Source organism: Danio rerio, chromosome 1 (assembly GCF_052040795.2).
Source record: "Danio rerio strain M-AB ecotype USA chromosome 1, GRCz13ab, whole genome shotgun sequence".
In the NCBI taxonomy this organism is placed as follows: domain Eukaryota; kingdom Metazoa; phylum Chordata; class Actinopteri; order Cypriniformes; family Danionidae; genus Danio; species Danio rerio.
Genome location: NC_141021.1, coordinates 47,316,108 through 47,330,705, shown reverse-complemented (window position 1 = coordinate 47,330,705; position 14,598 = coordinate 47,316,108). Strand labels below are relative to the sequence as shown.

Below are 14,598 nucleotides of genomic sequence, written 5' to 3'. Positions count from 1 at the left end.
TTTTTTTTTTTTTGATTATGCAAATCTTACTCACTTTTTAAGTCAACCAATCACTTTATACAGTGCAGCATAGCTAGATGGCAAAGCTAAAATCAGTCACTTGTTCACGCAGTTATATTTTCTATATGGGGATTGAGACACCGCACTATATAGGGGATTAACGATTCACACACTGCAAATATGTTTTCCAATGGTGTGAATGAATTTTTGTTTTGCAAAAATGCAGTGTAAAGAGCAGATCAAATGTGCAAGACACCACAGACCACAATATGTATTAGACCCATTTGAACTGCACACAAAAATTCTGTATTTTAAAGCGATACCAAGGAGGTTTTGAGGTGAAATTGGCAGAGCTGTTTCATAAACTAAACTAAATGACATGGGGAGGGGCTGTTCAATATGCCCCGCCCCCTTTCCCCATATTCAGTTGCAGCTATATCCACACATTGAATACATTTTTTTTTGTTTTGCTTTAAGCCATTTTAGAAAACCTTAAAGTCAAACTGTTAAATAATCTGAACTGATTTATTGAATAAATAAATGTAAAAAATCACCCTGAAGGTATATTAAATGATGTTCATATTATTGTTACATATAATTAATTTGATTTTCAGTCTTATTCTGCTTCTTTACTCAACTCAAAAGACACAAAAGATCAAAACGTTTTTCTTTTTAGTTCATTTAATATGATTTATACTCCAACTTTAACAATAAAAAACATTTATATAAATATATATATATATATACTTTTAACAATTTACAGGTTTTGATCATAATCCCATTTTGTTTCTGAGTATTTCAAAAATAACATGAACAAACACACTGGTCAAAATCAAGCAACTACTAAAAATATTCTAGTAATAATGAAAATCAAGCCTGCTAGCAACACAAAGTAAGCTCTCTGATGGGTTAACTTGATCCTAAATGGACTTCTCAGATGTATTTCTCCGACATATTTACACTCTGCCGAATGACAGCTCAAATAAAGCAAAGTCTCGTATTGTAAGACCGCTGACTGTAGGTCAGTTTTTTTTTCACACTCCTCAGTTGTAGCTGTATGAATCATAGTCACTGTTTCTGTTGGACGAAGGCTCTCTGCTGGAGTTTACCGTCAGCCGCTCCAAACCTGACAACACACATGACATAACACAGCATAACAGTGGGAGACATTAGGAGTGACCGCACATTTTAAATCAATTTGGCTAATTTAATCATTTGAACATTTAATTTTCAATGCTTTAAAAAAATGTTTTATATTTATTTCATGCTAACAAGCAATGATCAATACATTTGATTGATTTATTTATTGTTTATAATTAGTTTATGTTAGTAAATGTATTAATAAACATTAAATGAAGCCGTATTGCAAAGTGTCACCCAGAATGTTCATCACAATCTAAATGTGCTCAAATTTAGCATTAAATAAACATGTGAAACATGGATAAATAAAATTATTATAGCCTAAATTGAATTAAGATACACACTTTAAGAAATAATTGATTTTTTTTGTCTTATTTATTGTCTAAATATTTGAAAATTCCCCAAATTAATGGCAAAAATAAGTGAGTTTATCATTTTGACATAAGATTATTTTTCTTACCCCATTGGCAGATTAGTTTGCTTGTTTTAAGGACCAACTCACTTAAATTTGGCACATTCATTTTTAAATCTATGAATTTAATGATAAATGCTGTCGAAGTATTGTTTAAATATATTAATAAACATTTAATGAAGCCATATTGCAAAGTTCACCCAGAATGAATGGGTGAAATATACTTATTAACATAAAAAAAGCCGTATCGCAAAGTGCCTAAATTGAATTAAGATACACACTTTAAGATACACGCTTTTCTTACTTAAATTTTTTTATTTAAGATTTCTTGCCCAAATATCTAAATTATATCTGGTTTGATTAAATCAAACAGATGAAAATCAAAAGAAGCCAGCTAACATATGACAATTTTATTTTTAGATTTTAATAGATAAAAATATATAATATATGTCGCTCATTTTAAAAGATTTTTTTTTAAAGCAACTGCATATACAATAAGATCAGCCAATAAATATTACAGTGTTCATGCCTCTTCATGGCTAGATTTCACTGTCTTTACTCAATGCAGAGAGTATAGGGCTTCGCGATATTAAAAAAAAAAAAAAACTGATATTGCGTTATTTTATTTTTCTGCAGTAAATATTACAATATAAATACAGTTTCACAAAATATTTGACTAGCTCTTTTTGACGGTTTTAACAACTTTCAGGTATAGAAATTTAATAATCACACACAAAAAGTGCTTTTTTATTCAAATATCTAAAAACAATCTTAGATCAAGTAAAAATATTATTTTGTTGTAAAATTCAGATGAAATTAATAGTTTTTCCTTAAAACAAGCAAAATGATCTGCCAGTGGATTAAGTGAAATAATCTAGTTTTCACTTTGAGATGTAGATATTTGGACTAGAAACAAAGACAAAAAACCTTTTTGTTGCATAAATGGTATAAATTCTGTATAAAGGTTTGTATAAAACTGAGTAATTCTGTATAAAGGTATAAAACCGTTTTATAATTTTCATGTACAGAAACTGAATATTCACAATGCAAAAAATGTTTTTCTGACTTTGCTTCGTCTCAGTTTTACTCCAAATATCTAAAATAAATCATAGATCAAGTAAAAATATCGTTTTGTTTAAAAATTAAGGAGGAAATAAGGCAAAATTAAGAGTTTTTCCATAAAACAAGCAAAATTATCTGCCAGTACAGTTAAAAATCTTGTTTTTCTTTGAAATGTAGATATGTGGACTAGAAACAAAGACAAAAATGTTTGTTTCATTAATCGTATAAATTCTGTATAAATACAGTAATTAAATACAATTATAACTATAATCCAGACATTGCATATCTGTGACTATTGCAGATGCACACATTGCGGTTTCAGTGTTGAAACAATACAGTATATTGTGCAGCCCTACAGGACAGTACTTATTTTAAACAGCAAAAGAAAGTTTGCGCTGGCTCAAGCTGCTAGTAAATGTGGTCACGTCAAATTCATGGCATTATTCAATGCTTTAAATGTCATAAAGAGTTCAGAAACTCATGGTCAATTTTATGAATGATGATGACTTGGATACGTTCATGCACAGTTCATTCTATGTTAGATAATAGTTTGTTCTGACATACTCAATAGATCTCACAACCATACAAAAGAACACAAACACACACACACCATTTATAATGCTGAGTAGTTTGAATGAAAAGCCCAATACATCATCATAATACTCTAGTCATCATTATGTAATTGAGTACAAAGTAAATGCGAGTGAGGGATTAATAGAGTTCAGAACGCTCAATAGAGAGACAGAGAGAAGGATGGACTCACCAGGATAAGACTGTCTCTTGACTGTTTTGTTGTTTGGTCCACCTTGACCTCTGTGATACGACACTTAAAGAAGAAAGATAAAATGCTGAATCGCCTGTCAGACTCAGGAGTCACGAATGTGTTCATGTGTGAAATGACTCACCACTCTGACTCTGAGTCGGCCCGATCCAGCGACTCTGACGCTTCTGTGAAACTGCAGCAAAAAAGAAAAGGCAAATTAGACAGTATTTAACATAACATTTCTATTAAAAACTGGGCTAAACAACAGAAAATGCAACTACTTTAAAGTATAATAAAAGAAATAAATATATAGAAGTATATATTAGCAAAAATATAAGAAATTTTATATTTATTTTTTCAGTTTTGCAATTACAAATTACCATTAACACTATGAAAAGCTTGTTATTTTTAAAATCAGTTTACAAGTTAACTCAAACCAGAGGAATATGAAAAATGCTTCTAAAATAAGTATTTATATTAACTTTTTACTAACTTATGCATTATAAACATTTAAGCCTTCAAAATTCAGCAGACAAATAAACACTATAACAAATGTACAGTTAAAGTCAGAATTATTAGCCCCCCCCCCTGTTTATTTTCCCCCCAATTTCTGCTTTAATGGAGAGAAGATTTTTTTTCAGCACATTTCTAAACATAATAGTTTTAATAACTCATTTCTAATAACAGATTTATTTTATCTTTGCCATGATGACAGTAAATAATATTTGACTAGATATTTTTCAAGACTCTTCTATACAGCTTAAAGTGACATTTAAAGGCTTAACTTGGTAAATTAGGTTAACTAGGCAGGTTAGGGTAATTTGGCAAGTTATTGTAGAACGATGGTTTATTCTGTAGATTATAAAGAAATAGCTTAAAGGGGCTGATAATTTTGTCCTTAAAATGTTTTTTTAAAAATTAAAAGCTGCTTTTATTCTAGCCGAAATAAACCAAATAAGACTTTCTCCAGAAGAAAAAAATATTATCAGACATACTGTGAGCATTGCCTTGCTCTGTTAAACATCATTTGGGAAATAAAAAAAATAAAAATAAAAAAACTCAAAGGGGGGCAAATAATTCTGACTTTAACTGTATTTCTCATTAGTTAATTTAAATGAATCCATTGACTAACTGATAGGATAGCATAGTATTATGTATTGCCAATATTTTATATCATATACAAGCTATTTGAGTAAAAAATTTCTGAGTTGAAAATGAGTGTGACTATGTTCTGAGGAACCATGCAGAGCTGTCAAATCCTCATGCATGAGCGCTAGAACAAATCAAATCGTATTGTTTTTATTGGACCACTAAAATGATGTTAGATAAATCTTACAGGAAAATTATTTCAGTCTTTTGAGATTAAAATGTCACTTTTAATTCAGTGTGTCACCTGCCACATCTCTATAACTACGTGCTGAATGTACAACTCGCAAAGACTTTACACAAGACTAAGAAGCTCTGCACAGAGTTAACATGATCAGTCTCAGTAATTTGCTTTGATTTGCTTGTTTGGAGAGTTATAAAAGTGTATCATATGAAACATTTCTTCTCGATTTTACTTTATATATCTTTAATGCCTATTTTAAATACAGTCTTTGTACAGAAAATTATAAGCGAACACAGAAATGTTACATTATTCCATGCATGTAAAAACATTAAAGAGATTAAAGAGCGACTTCACCAACTCACATCTTTTTCGGATGACTTTGATCGTGGGGCGACTGAACTGAATCAAAATGAAAACCAGGATGAAGATCAATATGCCAGTTACTGCTTTATAAGCGACCAACTCATTTCCAAGTGAATCTGAGAAAATGGGAAAGAAAATAATGTTATTTATAATGCACATTTTATATACTAAGGTTTACAGGTATTTTGTCTAATAAAGCTTGTAAGTACACTGTCAAAATATCTGATTATTAACAGTTTCTGTATTTTGTGTTTCACTTTCCGTTTATTTACAGTTGTAATTTGTATTATGGGATGTTGATCTCTGCTCTGTCGACAATTATTATAAAAAATTAAACTCTATAGATTAACAAAGTAACTTTTATTGACATTTTAGTCAGTAGTTGAACTAATACACATATTGAACATATTCATCACACTACGTTGCACTAATTCATCTTGACTTGTTGATACCCACTGTACACATACAGTTGTAATTATCTATCTGCGTACCTCTGATTACTGTTACCTTACAACCTGTACATATATTCATCTAGTCTCTGTTCATGGCTAATACAATCTGTGTATAATGTTCATAGTACATCCTTCTGTAAATATCACCATACACTGTAAAAAAATCCATAGTTTTACTGTTTATGTCCGGCAGCTTGGGTGGCGTAAAAAAAGAAGAAGAAAAAAATGTAAAATAATCGCTGTTAAACTACAGAATTATACCGTAAAATAACGGATATCAAATTACAGAAATGTCCTTGAATTTTAATTTCTGGTAAATTTCTGTAAATTAATATCCATTATTTCACTGTAAATTTCTGTAGTTTAACAGCGGTTATTTTACATTTTCCCCCAAGCTGCCGGAAATAAACTGTAAAATTACAGATTTTGTTTTACAGTGTAGTTTTTCTATTACTGTACTTTATAACTTATACCTGTATCCTGCACTTGCTGCTATTGCACTCCTGGTTAGACCTAAACTGCATTTCATTGCCTTGTACTTCTAAATGTGTAATGACAATAAAGTTGAATCTAATATAATATAATATAATATAATATAATATAATATAATATAATATAATATAATATAATATAATATAATATAATATAATATAATATAATATAATATAATATAATAGTCTAATATAATACGATGTATAAGAAGTAATATAGGGAGAAATAAGTCTGTAAAATGAAAGAAAATGTACTGGTAGTTTATTACAAGATTTTTGTGCCATAATATACAACCCCTACCCAGACAATATATGACTTTAAACTATTAAAAGTTTTCATAAAAGTCACTTATTTAAAATTTTTAAGGTTTAAAGTAAATGAAAGAAGGATCAAGCTATCATAATGCAATTGAAAAGCAGAAATAAATCAGGGGAAAAAAACATAAACATAAACATGCTTATTTACAGACTTCTTTTTTTTTTACAGTAAATATAATATCAAGAGGAACATTCCAACACAGATTCCTATTAAATGAGTATGCAGACATACCTGTGCAGCTTATACTCAGGCCTGAGCACTGAGTGATGTTCAACGTCATATTGCTTGTGAGCTCAATCCCAGAATTGTATTCATTAAAGTTAGTAACAGAGTTCAAGTCTCCACACCGCATGTCCTTACACAGTCCACTCAACAAGCTGGTTCTTTTGTGACTTGAGCAGCACAAAGGCTTTTCACCGAGAGTAGCGGAATAGACATAAACCCGACCCTCACACGGACTCTTTCCTTTTACTTTCAGCCAGGCCATTACTGTCTCAGTGATCCTTTCAACAGTTTTCGGACATGTAATCTGTGGGACCATTGGTGTTGTAGGTTTTGTGTTGCTTACATTAACTGAGTTGGTTTCAGGGTTGTTGGTTGTGTTTGGATTTGTAATTCCTAGTCCTGCAAGAGGAAAACACACATGGAGATAAGTTACTTTGAGGACATGACATTGTTCATCTCTCTATGAGATGTTTAGTTTAGATATAAATACAAATCAAGGAGTTGTAAAGGTTTTATGTATAGAATACAATGAGAGCTGCACAGAGATTGCGTTTATATTTGTTTGCAGTGAGCATGGTATTCTGTGCTCTTATTTTGTTGCAGTGCATTTGAGGTGAAGTGATGGTGTCATTTTAATACAGCACGGTGTTCTCGACACATCACTTAATATTATTGAATAATTTTTCATTCAAAGAACCCCATGTTAAATGTTCGGCCTTTGCCTGATATATCACGCAGTTGTGGGGAAAATAAAGATTTGATTTATAGTTGTGTTCGAAAAAAACATTTAAATTAATTTTGTAAATTACTAAAGACATTTCTTTCAAATTTTAAATAAAAAATTGTTAGAAAATTTTAGATTTATTTTTTTTTTTTGCATAAATTAAAAAAAGACATCATGGTTGATCTGTTTATATTCATCAGTCTTTAGACAAGACTTTACCAATGTCTAAACTTCTGAGAAGTTAAACCATATTTGGTGAAATAACTGCGACATTTGTAAACATTTGATATTCTGACGGCTTGTCTTGTTTTGGCAAAATTTGCTTTAAATGATTTCATTCAGATATGGAAGAGATGTTATCAGACCTTTAGTATAAAATAAATATGAACATTTTAGTTAAGCCTAAATCTAGTTTCTACCTAACAAATTTTCTGGCAAATTTTCCCATACTCTCTGTGAAGTATCTCTTATTTGTATACAGTTGAAGTCAGAATTTTACTTTTCCCCCAATTTCTGTTTAATGGAGAGAAGATTTTTTCAGCACATTTCTAAACATAATAGTTTTAATAACTCATTTCTAATAACTGATTTATTTTATCTTTGTCATGATGACAGTAAATAATATTTTACTAGATATTTTTCAAGACACTTCTATACAGCTTAAAGTGACAGCTTAAAATGGTTTTTAAAAATTAAAAACTGCTTTTATTCAAGCAGAAATAAAATAAATACAAATTTCTCAGAAAGAAAAAATATTATCAGACATACTGTGAAAGTTTCCTTGCTATGTTAAACATCATTTGGGAAATACTTAAAAAAGAAAAAACAAAATTACACTAAGTCAAATGGCATATCTGGCATATACTTAAATAACATAACCAGACATAAAGTACAACCATTTGGACGTGTAAATATCACATTATAACACGATCTGCTCATGTAAAAATCAAGATTTGTAGCACACAGTTTATCCGTAAACAACATTTTAAAAATGTAAATACATCATTCATCATATTAAAGAAATGTGTAAAAAAGATATTGCAAATTTGAAAAAGACTGAATTAACCATATTAGATCATCATTTATTCAGCTTGTTATAAGTGCATAAGTGTTTAAATACACGCGTTAACATAACTCTGCAAAAACTGGAGAGTTCGTAAGACTACGAATTTGAATAGTTGCTTTAAATAGTGATTATAACACAAAAAATGACAACATTTTGATCAGAACAATACATGCCAAGTGCATTTCTAATGTCATTTTGCAGGCAATAAAATACTGATATACGTGTTTACATACAAATATAATCTACAAATGAAAACAGATACCATCAGCAAGTGGCAGGTTTTCAGCGGCAGAGCAGATCATGCAAAATGTGTCTCTAAATTCATCGACAAGGAATAAGCAAAGAATGAATCATGTACTCACCAGCATCAATGAGCAGAAGCGCCGTAAGACTCATCAGCAGACGGTTTTCCATCTGGCAGAAGGTTGTGCCAAACATTTAACATCATTTGACTTAACAAAGAATCAACACACTCAAACTTAAACCAGGCCCAGAGGTCAAATCAGTGACCTTTGGTGCACAACAGTTTAGAAAAAGGCAATTATAAGGTTTGTCGTCTATTTCAGGGGTTCAGCACGTAAGCAGACTACATTCAATGATCTGGCCTGTATGATGACGTGACTTTAAAAAGAACAAATCCTTCACCAAATTGACAATTGTAGAGTTATTTAGCTGCCACAAACCTTAATCTATTAAATTATTACTTATGTTTATTGTTACTTTATAAATATGACACTACGTCTCGTCTTTTCTCCTCCGCTTCAACAGTGTTTGAAGATTGTCTTTCCCAAAGAGAGTCAAACATCAAAACATCAATGCTACACCACGACTTCTAACCAGCTTTTTTTATACAAGATTTATCAGATCTTACCTTGCTTGTGACTGACAAGAACAAACGTGTGCAACAAATGACAAGAAAAAATTAAGTGAAAGGAAATAGGCAGAGGTGTGGAGCTACAATCTTCATTCCCCGCCCCCATTCTCTCTCTCCATATACAGCGTGTTTTTTAATGTCGAGCATTGTTTGATTGCACATTGCACTGCTTCCTCTCTTCAAAGAGAGCGGCACACACACAAAAAATGAAGAAAACTTGAAAAAAAAAATGGGTAAGGGGGAGGAGAACAAGTATTTAGTGATGTGATATTGTCTCATCTTGATATGAAAAGGGATTTTACCAAAGTCAAAACATTTTGGTACACTCAAATAAATGAGTTAAGTTCAAACTAGTTATTTAAAATGAGCTGAAACAACACAATTCCTACTTTTTTTGGGGCGGGAAAACTTAATTGTTTTATGTTCAATCCACACTGAAAAAAATTATTCAGAGATGATTTCTTGGATTTACTCAATTTGTTTACGTTAAGTGGTTGTAAACCATTTATTTGTGTTGAGTTAAAACAAACAAATTAAGTTGAACATTATTAAACTTAATTTGTTTGTTTAAATTGAACACAATTAATTTGTTTGCAACAGTTCTGCATGCAACACTTAAATTTGTACACAAATAACTTATTCGATTTGTGTTGGGACAAAATGAAGGAATTGCGTGAAACCCAGCATCTTTACAGTGTGGTTGACATGAAAAATCTGCATATTCAAAACTGAAAATGTGTTTGCATACAGGAACTGAGCATCCTGTGGTGTACGGCCCTCGAAAAATTGCACGAAAGATGATTAATGGCGCTTGTAGGAATCATTTGCGATCATCGTGGCAAATCAGTAAAGCTATAAAACCACCGATATATCCACCCCAATCCTTTGATTTCAGGGTTACTCATATCTTCTTTTCATTCACAATCTTTCCCAGCCGTCTTTGTGCCCTCCCTCACTCTTTCAGTCTCTCTCAGGTGTCGCCGGGCTTGGTTTACCATATCGTACAGTGGGAGAGAGACCCGTAACGACTGGTTTTTGTATGTGAAGAAAAAAAATTCCCCAACACCCTCTTGAAACTCTCATCTATGATTCAATACGGGACCGAATTCAAGCAGCCGTCGAATGTGAGTCAGTGAGTTCAAGTATAATTTATCTTCCTGTAAATTTGGCAACAAAAGGTGTAATCCTCAGTTTAAAAAAATGATTTAATAAAACAATTTGGGATTGGGGTTGCTAAGCAGTGGCAGTTCTAGACTAGAGTAACTGGGGGGAAGGCAGGGGCCACTTGTACTTTTAGGGGGCACACTTTAACATACATCACAAACTACTTAAACAATTATTCAGAGATTTTTTTCATGCATCAATCTGCAGTCTTCATGAACAGGCTAATTTAATAAACTCAAAATAGTCTTACATGTTAGTTTATTTGACAAGTAACTTTGTATTGTAGTAGGATAACGCGTTTTTAACATTCAAGTACAGTTGAAGTCAGAATTATTAGCCCCCTTTTGAATTTTTTCCTTTTTTAAATATTTCCCAAATGATGTTTAACAGAGCAAGGAAATCTTCACAGTATGTCTGATAATATTTTTTTCTTCTGGAGAAAGTCTTATTTGTTTTATTTCGGCTAGAATAAAAGAAGTTTTATATATTTTAAAAAACATTTTTGGGACAAAATTATTAGCCCCTTTAACCTAATTTTTGATAGTCTACAGAACAAACCATCGTTCTACAATAACTTGCCTTATTACCCTAACCTGCCTAGTTAACCTAATTAACCTAGTTAAACCTTTAAATGTCGCTTTAAGCTGTATAGAAGTGTCTTTAAAAGATCTAGTTACATATTATTTAATATCATCATGGCAAAGATAAAAAAAATCAGTTATTAGAAATGAGTTATTATAACTATTATGCTTAGAAATGTGCTGAAAAAATCTTCTCTCCATTAAACAGAAATTGGGGAAAAAATGAACAGGGGCATTAATAATTCAGGAGGGCTAATAATTATGACTTCAACTGTACATCAAGGCACACCTGTAAACTTTAACAAATGCAGGTGAAGTCAATTTTGTTTTGTCCTCCCATTAATTTAAAATAATGTTTCCAAGTGATTTTTAATAAATCAAGGAAATCGACACAGTATTTCCTATAAAACAAAAATAATTCTTCTGGAGTCATAATAAGTCTTATTTCTTATAGTTTGTCTTAAATAAACAATTTTTAAAAAAACAATTTTAAGGTCAGTGATATTAGCCTCCTTAAGAAATATTTACTGTATATTGTATTGATTGTCTACACAACAAATCAGTTGTACAAGAACTTGACTAATTATTTAAACTTTCCTAGTTGACATAACTTAGTTAAGTCTATAAATTACACTTTAATCTGAATCAAAGACTACAGAATACTTAAACGGACTTTGTCTGAATACAAAATAACTAGTAAAATATTATGCACTTACTGTCACCATGGCAAAGACAAAAAAAAAAGTAGTTATTAGAAATTAGTCCGTTAAACTATTATGTTTAAAACATGTAGAAGAAAATCATGTGTTTGAAGACTCGTGCTTTATGTCACGACTGAAAACAAAAATGAATGAAGGCAAAACTAAACGAGTTGAATATTACTTTTACATGAGCGAGACTGAAAACTACTGGATCAATGAGTTTCATCTGTTCTCCTGCACTTGCCGACTGTTGCATTTTCCTAATGTAAAACTATGCACACTCAATTTCTGATTAATAATAGTTTCTGCATAGCCGAGGACTTGTTAAAATCACTATTGAAAAGAGAAGTCTAATATAATCAGCAGTGGACGTTTTGATGGTGTTTCACAACATGAACATGACTGTAGTTGAATCTTTTTGATTACCTGTGTCAATTTGGGGCTTAACTTCTAAAAAAAAATGTGGTAAACTGATTCGAGCAGCACCGTCAGTGACAAAAGTCAACAGAAAGCAGATAGAGGGAGTGCGCGCAACACTGAGAGCGGCCTCAGTCATATCTCCGTCTGCCACCGATGGCTGATCTCGCTTCTCTGTGGCGTTTTAGTTGTGACACAAAAATAAGCATCCTAATTTAGGGGGGCCAGAGAGGGGGCCAAGCTTGTTGACATGCTTTTTGTTAAATTACAAAAATTAAATACAGTCTTTAAGGTTCAGTGATTAAGCTTTTTAACATTTTGTTGTCATTCTTGGAGCAGGTTAAATCTCTGACAGGCCTGTAGCCAGAGAGAGCTCTGGTGGTTCATGAAACCCACACTCCACTGACAAAGTCCAGAATTTGACCCCTATATGAGCCCATTTGTCCAATTTTTGACTACTTCACCATCATAAATTGTGAAAATAACCGAAAGAAGAAAGCTTTAAGATAATGTTTCATTATTCAAATGGACAAATTCTGACTGAGGAGGGTTGAATGCGGCGGCCAGTTTGTTATTTTCCTACAGGCTACAGTTTTTAATTTAAAACAAGTTTTAACAGATTCTTCATTGCTATTTTTAATGGATCATAATATATTTAATTTTTTTATATTTCTTTTTTTTTTACATTTAAAATGCTAATCTCATAACAATATTTATAAATTGTTATTGTACATTGTTATATACATATTGCTTTGATAAAATTGTAGAAAATATTTTTGGTACAATAAAGAGTGTGGCTAATCTAATCCAGCAAAGTTTATTGCTTAAAATATCACTAAAATGCAATAGTTAAAGCTCATGATTTATGAAAAAATTTAAAATGAATCCACTTTTTTTAGAAAACAGAACCACCCCTTTCAACAGGCTGGCTACAGTCCTGTCTGAAACCTGAAGCAGTTACCGTAGAATGAACGGTTCCCCATATTGCACTTTTAGTCTGTACCTGCAGTTGAATACTATAGCATACAACTCCTTGACATGAAACCACGAGTTGGAAGAACACCACTCCTCGGCCTATTCAGTTTAATTGTCTCTCTTTTTTTTTAATATTTTTCTTTTCTTTAATTATCATTATTTATTTTATTTAAAGCACCATGCTGCCAACTTCAACTTTCAGTACTGACCTGTCTATATGCTTAATTTGTACAAAGAATGCACATCATATATTGTTTATGCACATCATACACTGTTTGTCGCACAATATTATGTTATAATATTATAGTGTGGTTTATTTTTTAATTTTTAATAAATTTAGTACAAGATTTAAATTATATATACACACACACACACACACACACACACACACACACACACACGCAGTTGAAGTCAGAATTATTAGCCCCCCTGAGTTATTAGTCCTAGTCCTGCTTTTCCCCACTTTCTGTTAACTCTAGTTATATAGCAATTTCTATAATAATTCTAGTTATTTTTCAACACATTTCTAAACATAATAGTTTTAATAACTAATTTCTGATAACTGATTTATTTTATTTTTGCCTTGATGACAGTAAATAATATTTGATTTGATTTAATTTTAATTTAAAGTCTTTAAAACATTTAAAGGCTTAACCTAAAGGCTATTTCCTTGCTCTGTTAAACATACTTTGGGAAATATTTAAAAGAAATAAAAAATCAAATGGGGGCTAATAATTCTGACTTCAGCTGTGTGTTTGTGTGTGTGTGTGTGTGTGTGTGTGTGTGTGTGTGTGTATATATATTTGTACTGTTATTTTCTCTTATAATTTTGTTTGTTAACTGTCACAAAAATCTAATAAATCCGTCTTATTAAAAAAAGGGTTTATTTAAAATATAAATCTTTGTAACACAAATATTAAATATATTAATGCTGAATAAAAATATTTATTATCCTTACTGACCCCAGACTATTGAACAGGACCAGTGAATGAATTCATAAATGAAATTAATAATTTATACAAATATAGGTCAGGCCAGTATCCTCAGCAGTAAATAAATGGAGAACTTTTAAACAAATATTACTGTAAGGAAAGTAATTAAAACATGATTGTTAATAGAGTTAAAAATTGTATTTTTAAATAATAAAACATATTGAGATTGGGATTGTTGGTGATTGTATCAGTATTAATGGTAAAACTGGGAAGCTATACATGAACGGAGGAAAACTAAGACCTGTTAAAAAAATATTTAAGACCTACAACACAACATTTTAGTAGATTTAAGACTTTTTAAGGCTTAAATTGAGTTTTTAGGACATTTAAGACCCCGCAGTTTCCCTGTATGATGGACTTGCTTTGTTTTTTAAATAAGTGGATGTAACTGGATTTGCATAGTGAGCTTAAAATAAGTTTAAAACTTATTTAGTATTTCATATATTATATTTATATTCATAAGTTTGGAGTTACGATACTTTCAAAATACAAAATTATGAGCAGAAATAGTAAAAATTGTCTGTAGATTCTGTCTGGTCCAAGTTAT

General features: G+C 31.1%; 1 protein-coding gene across 2 annotated transcripts; it reads right to left on the bottom strand.

Annotated features, from left to right (window-relative positions):
* Positions 1–895: 895 nt before the first annotated feature.
* On the bottom strand, positions 896–9,392 carry cd5 (CD5 molecule). 2 transcript variants are annotated; one of them, NM_001442472.1, is given in 7 exon segments: positions 906–1,126; positions 3,378–3,440; positions 3,520–3,570; positions 5,070–5,186; positions 6,564–6,956; positions 8,710–8,761; positions 9,219–9,322. In NM_001442472.1, coding segments are annotated over 6 exon segments (759 nt in total). In that variant the 5' UTR covers positions 9,219–9,322; the 3' UTR covers positions 906–1,043.
* Between the last annotated feature and the right edge of the window lie 5,206 nt (positions 9,393–14,598).

Excerpts from the sequence above, each read along its gene's own strand:
- cd5 (XM_087234989.1), bottom strand. The coding sequence starts at position 8,785 with ATGTTTGGCACAACCTTCTGCCAGATGGAAAACCGTCTGCTGATGAGT. Across the intron at positions 3,441-3,519 it reads GCCGACTCAGAGTCAGAGTG|TGTCGTATCACAGAGGTCAA; the intron begins GTGAGTCATTTC and ends TTCTTCTTTAAG. Across the intron at positions 1,127-3,377 it reads CAAGAGACAGTCTTATCCTG|GTTTGGAGCGGCTGACGGTA; the intron begins GTGAGTCCATCC and ends GTGTGTTGTCAG.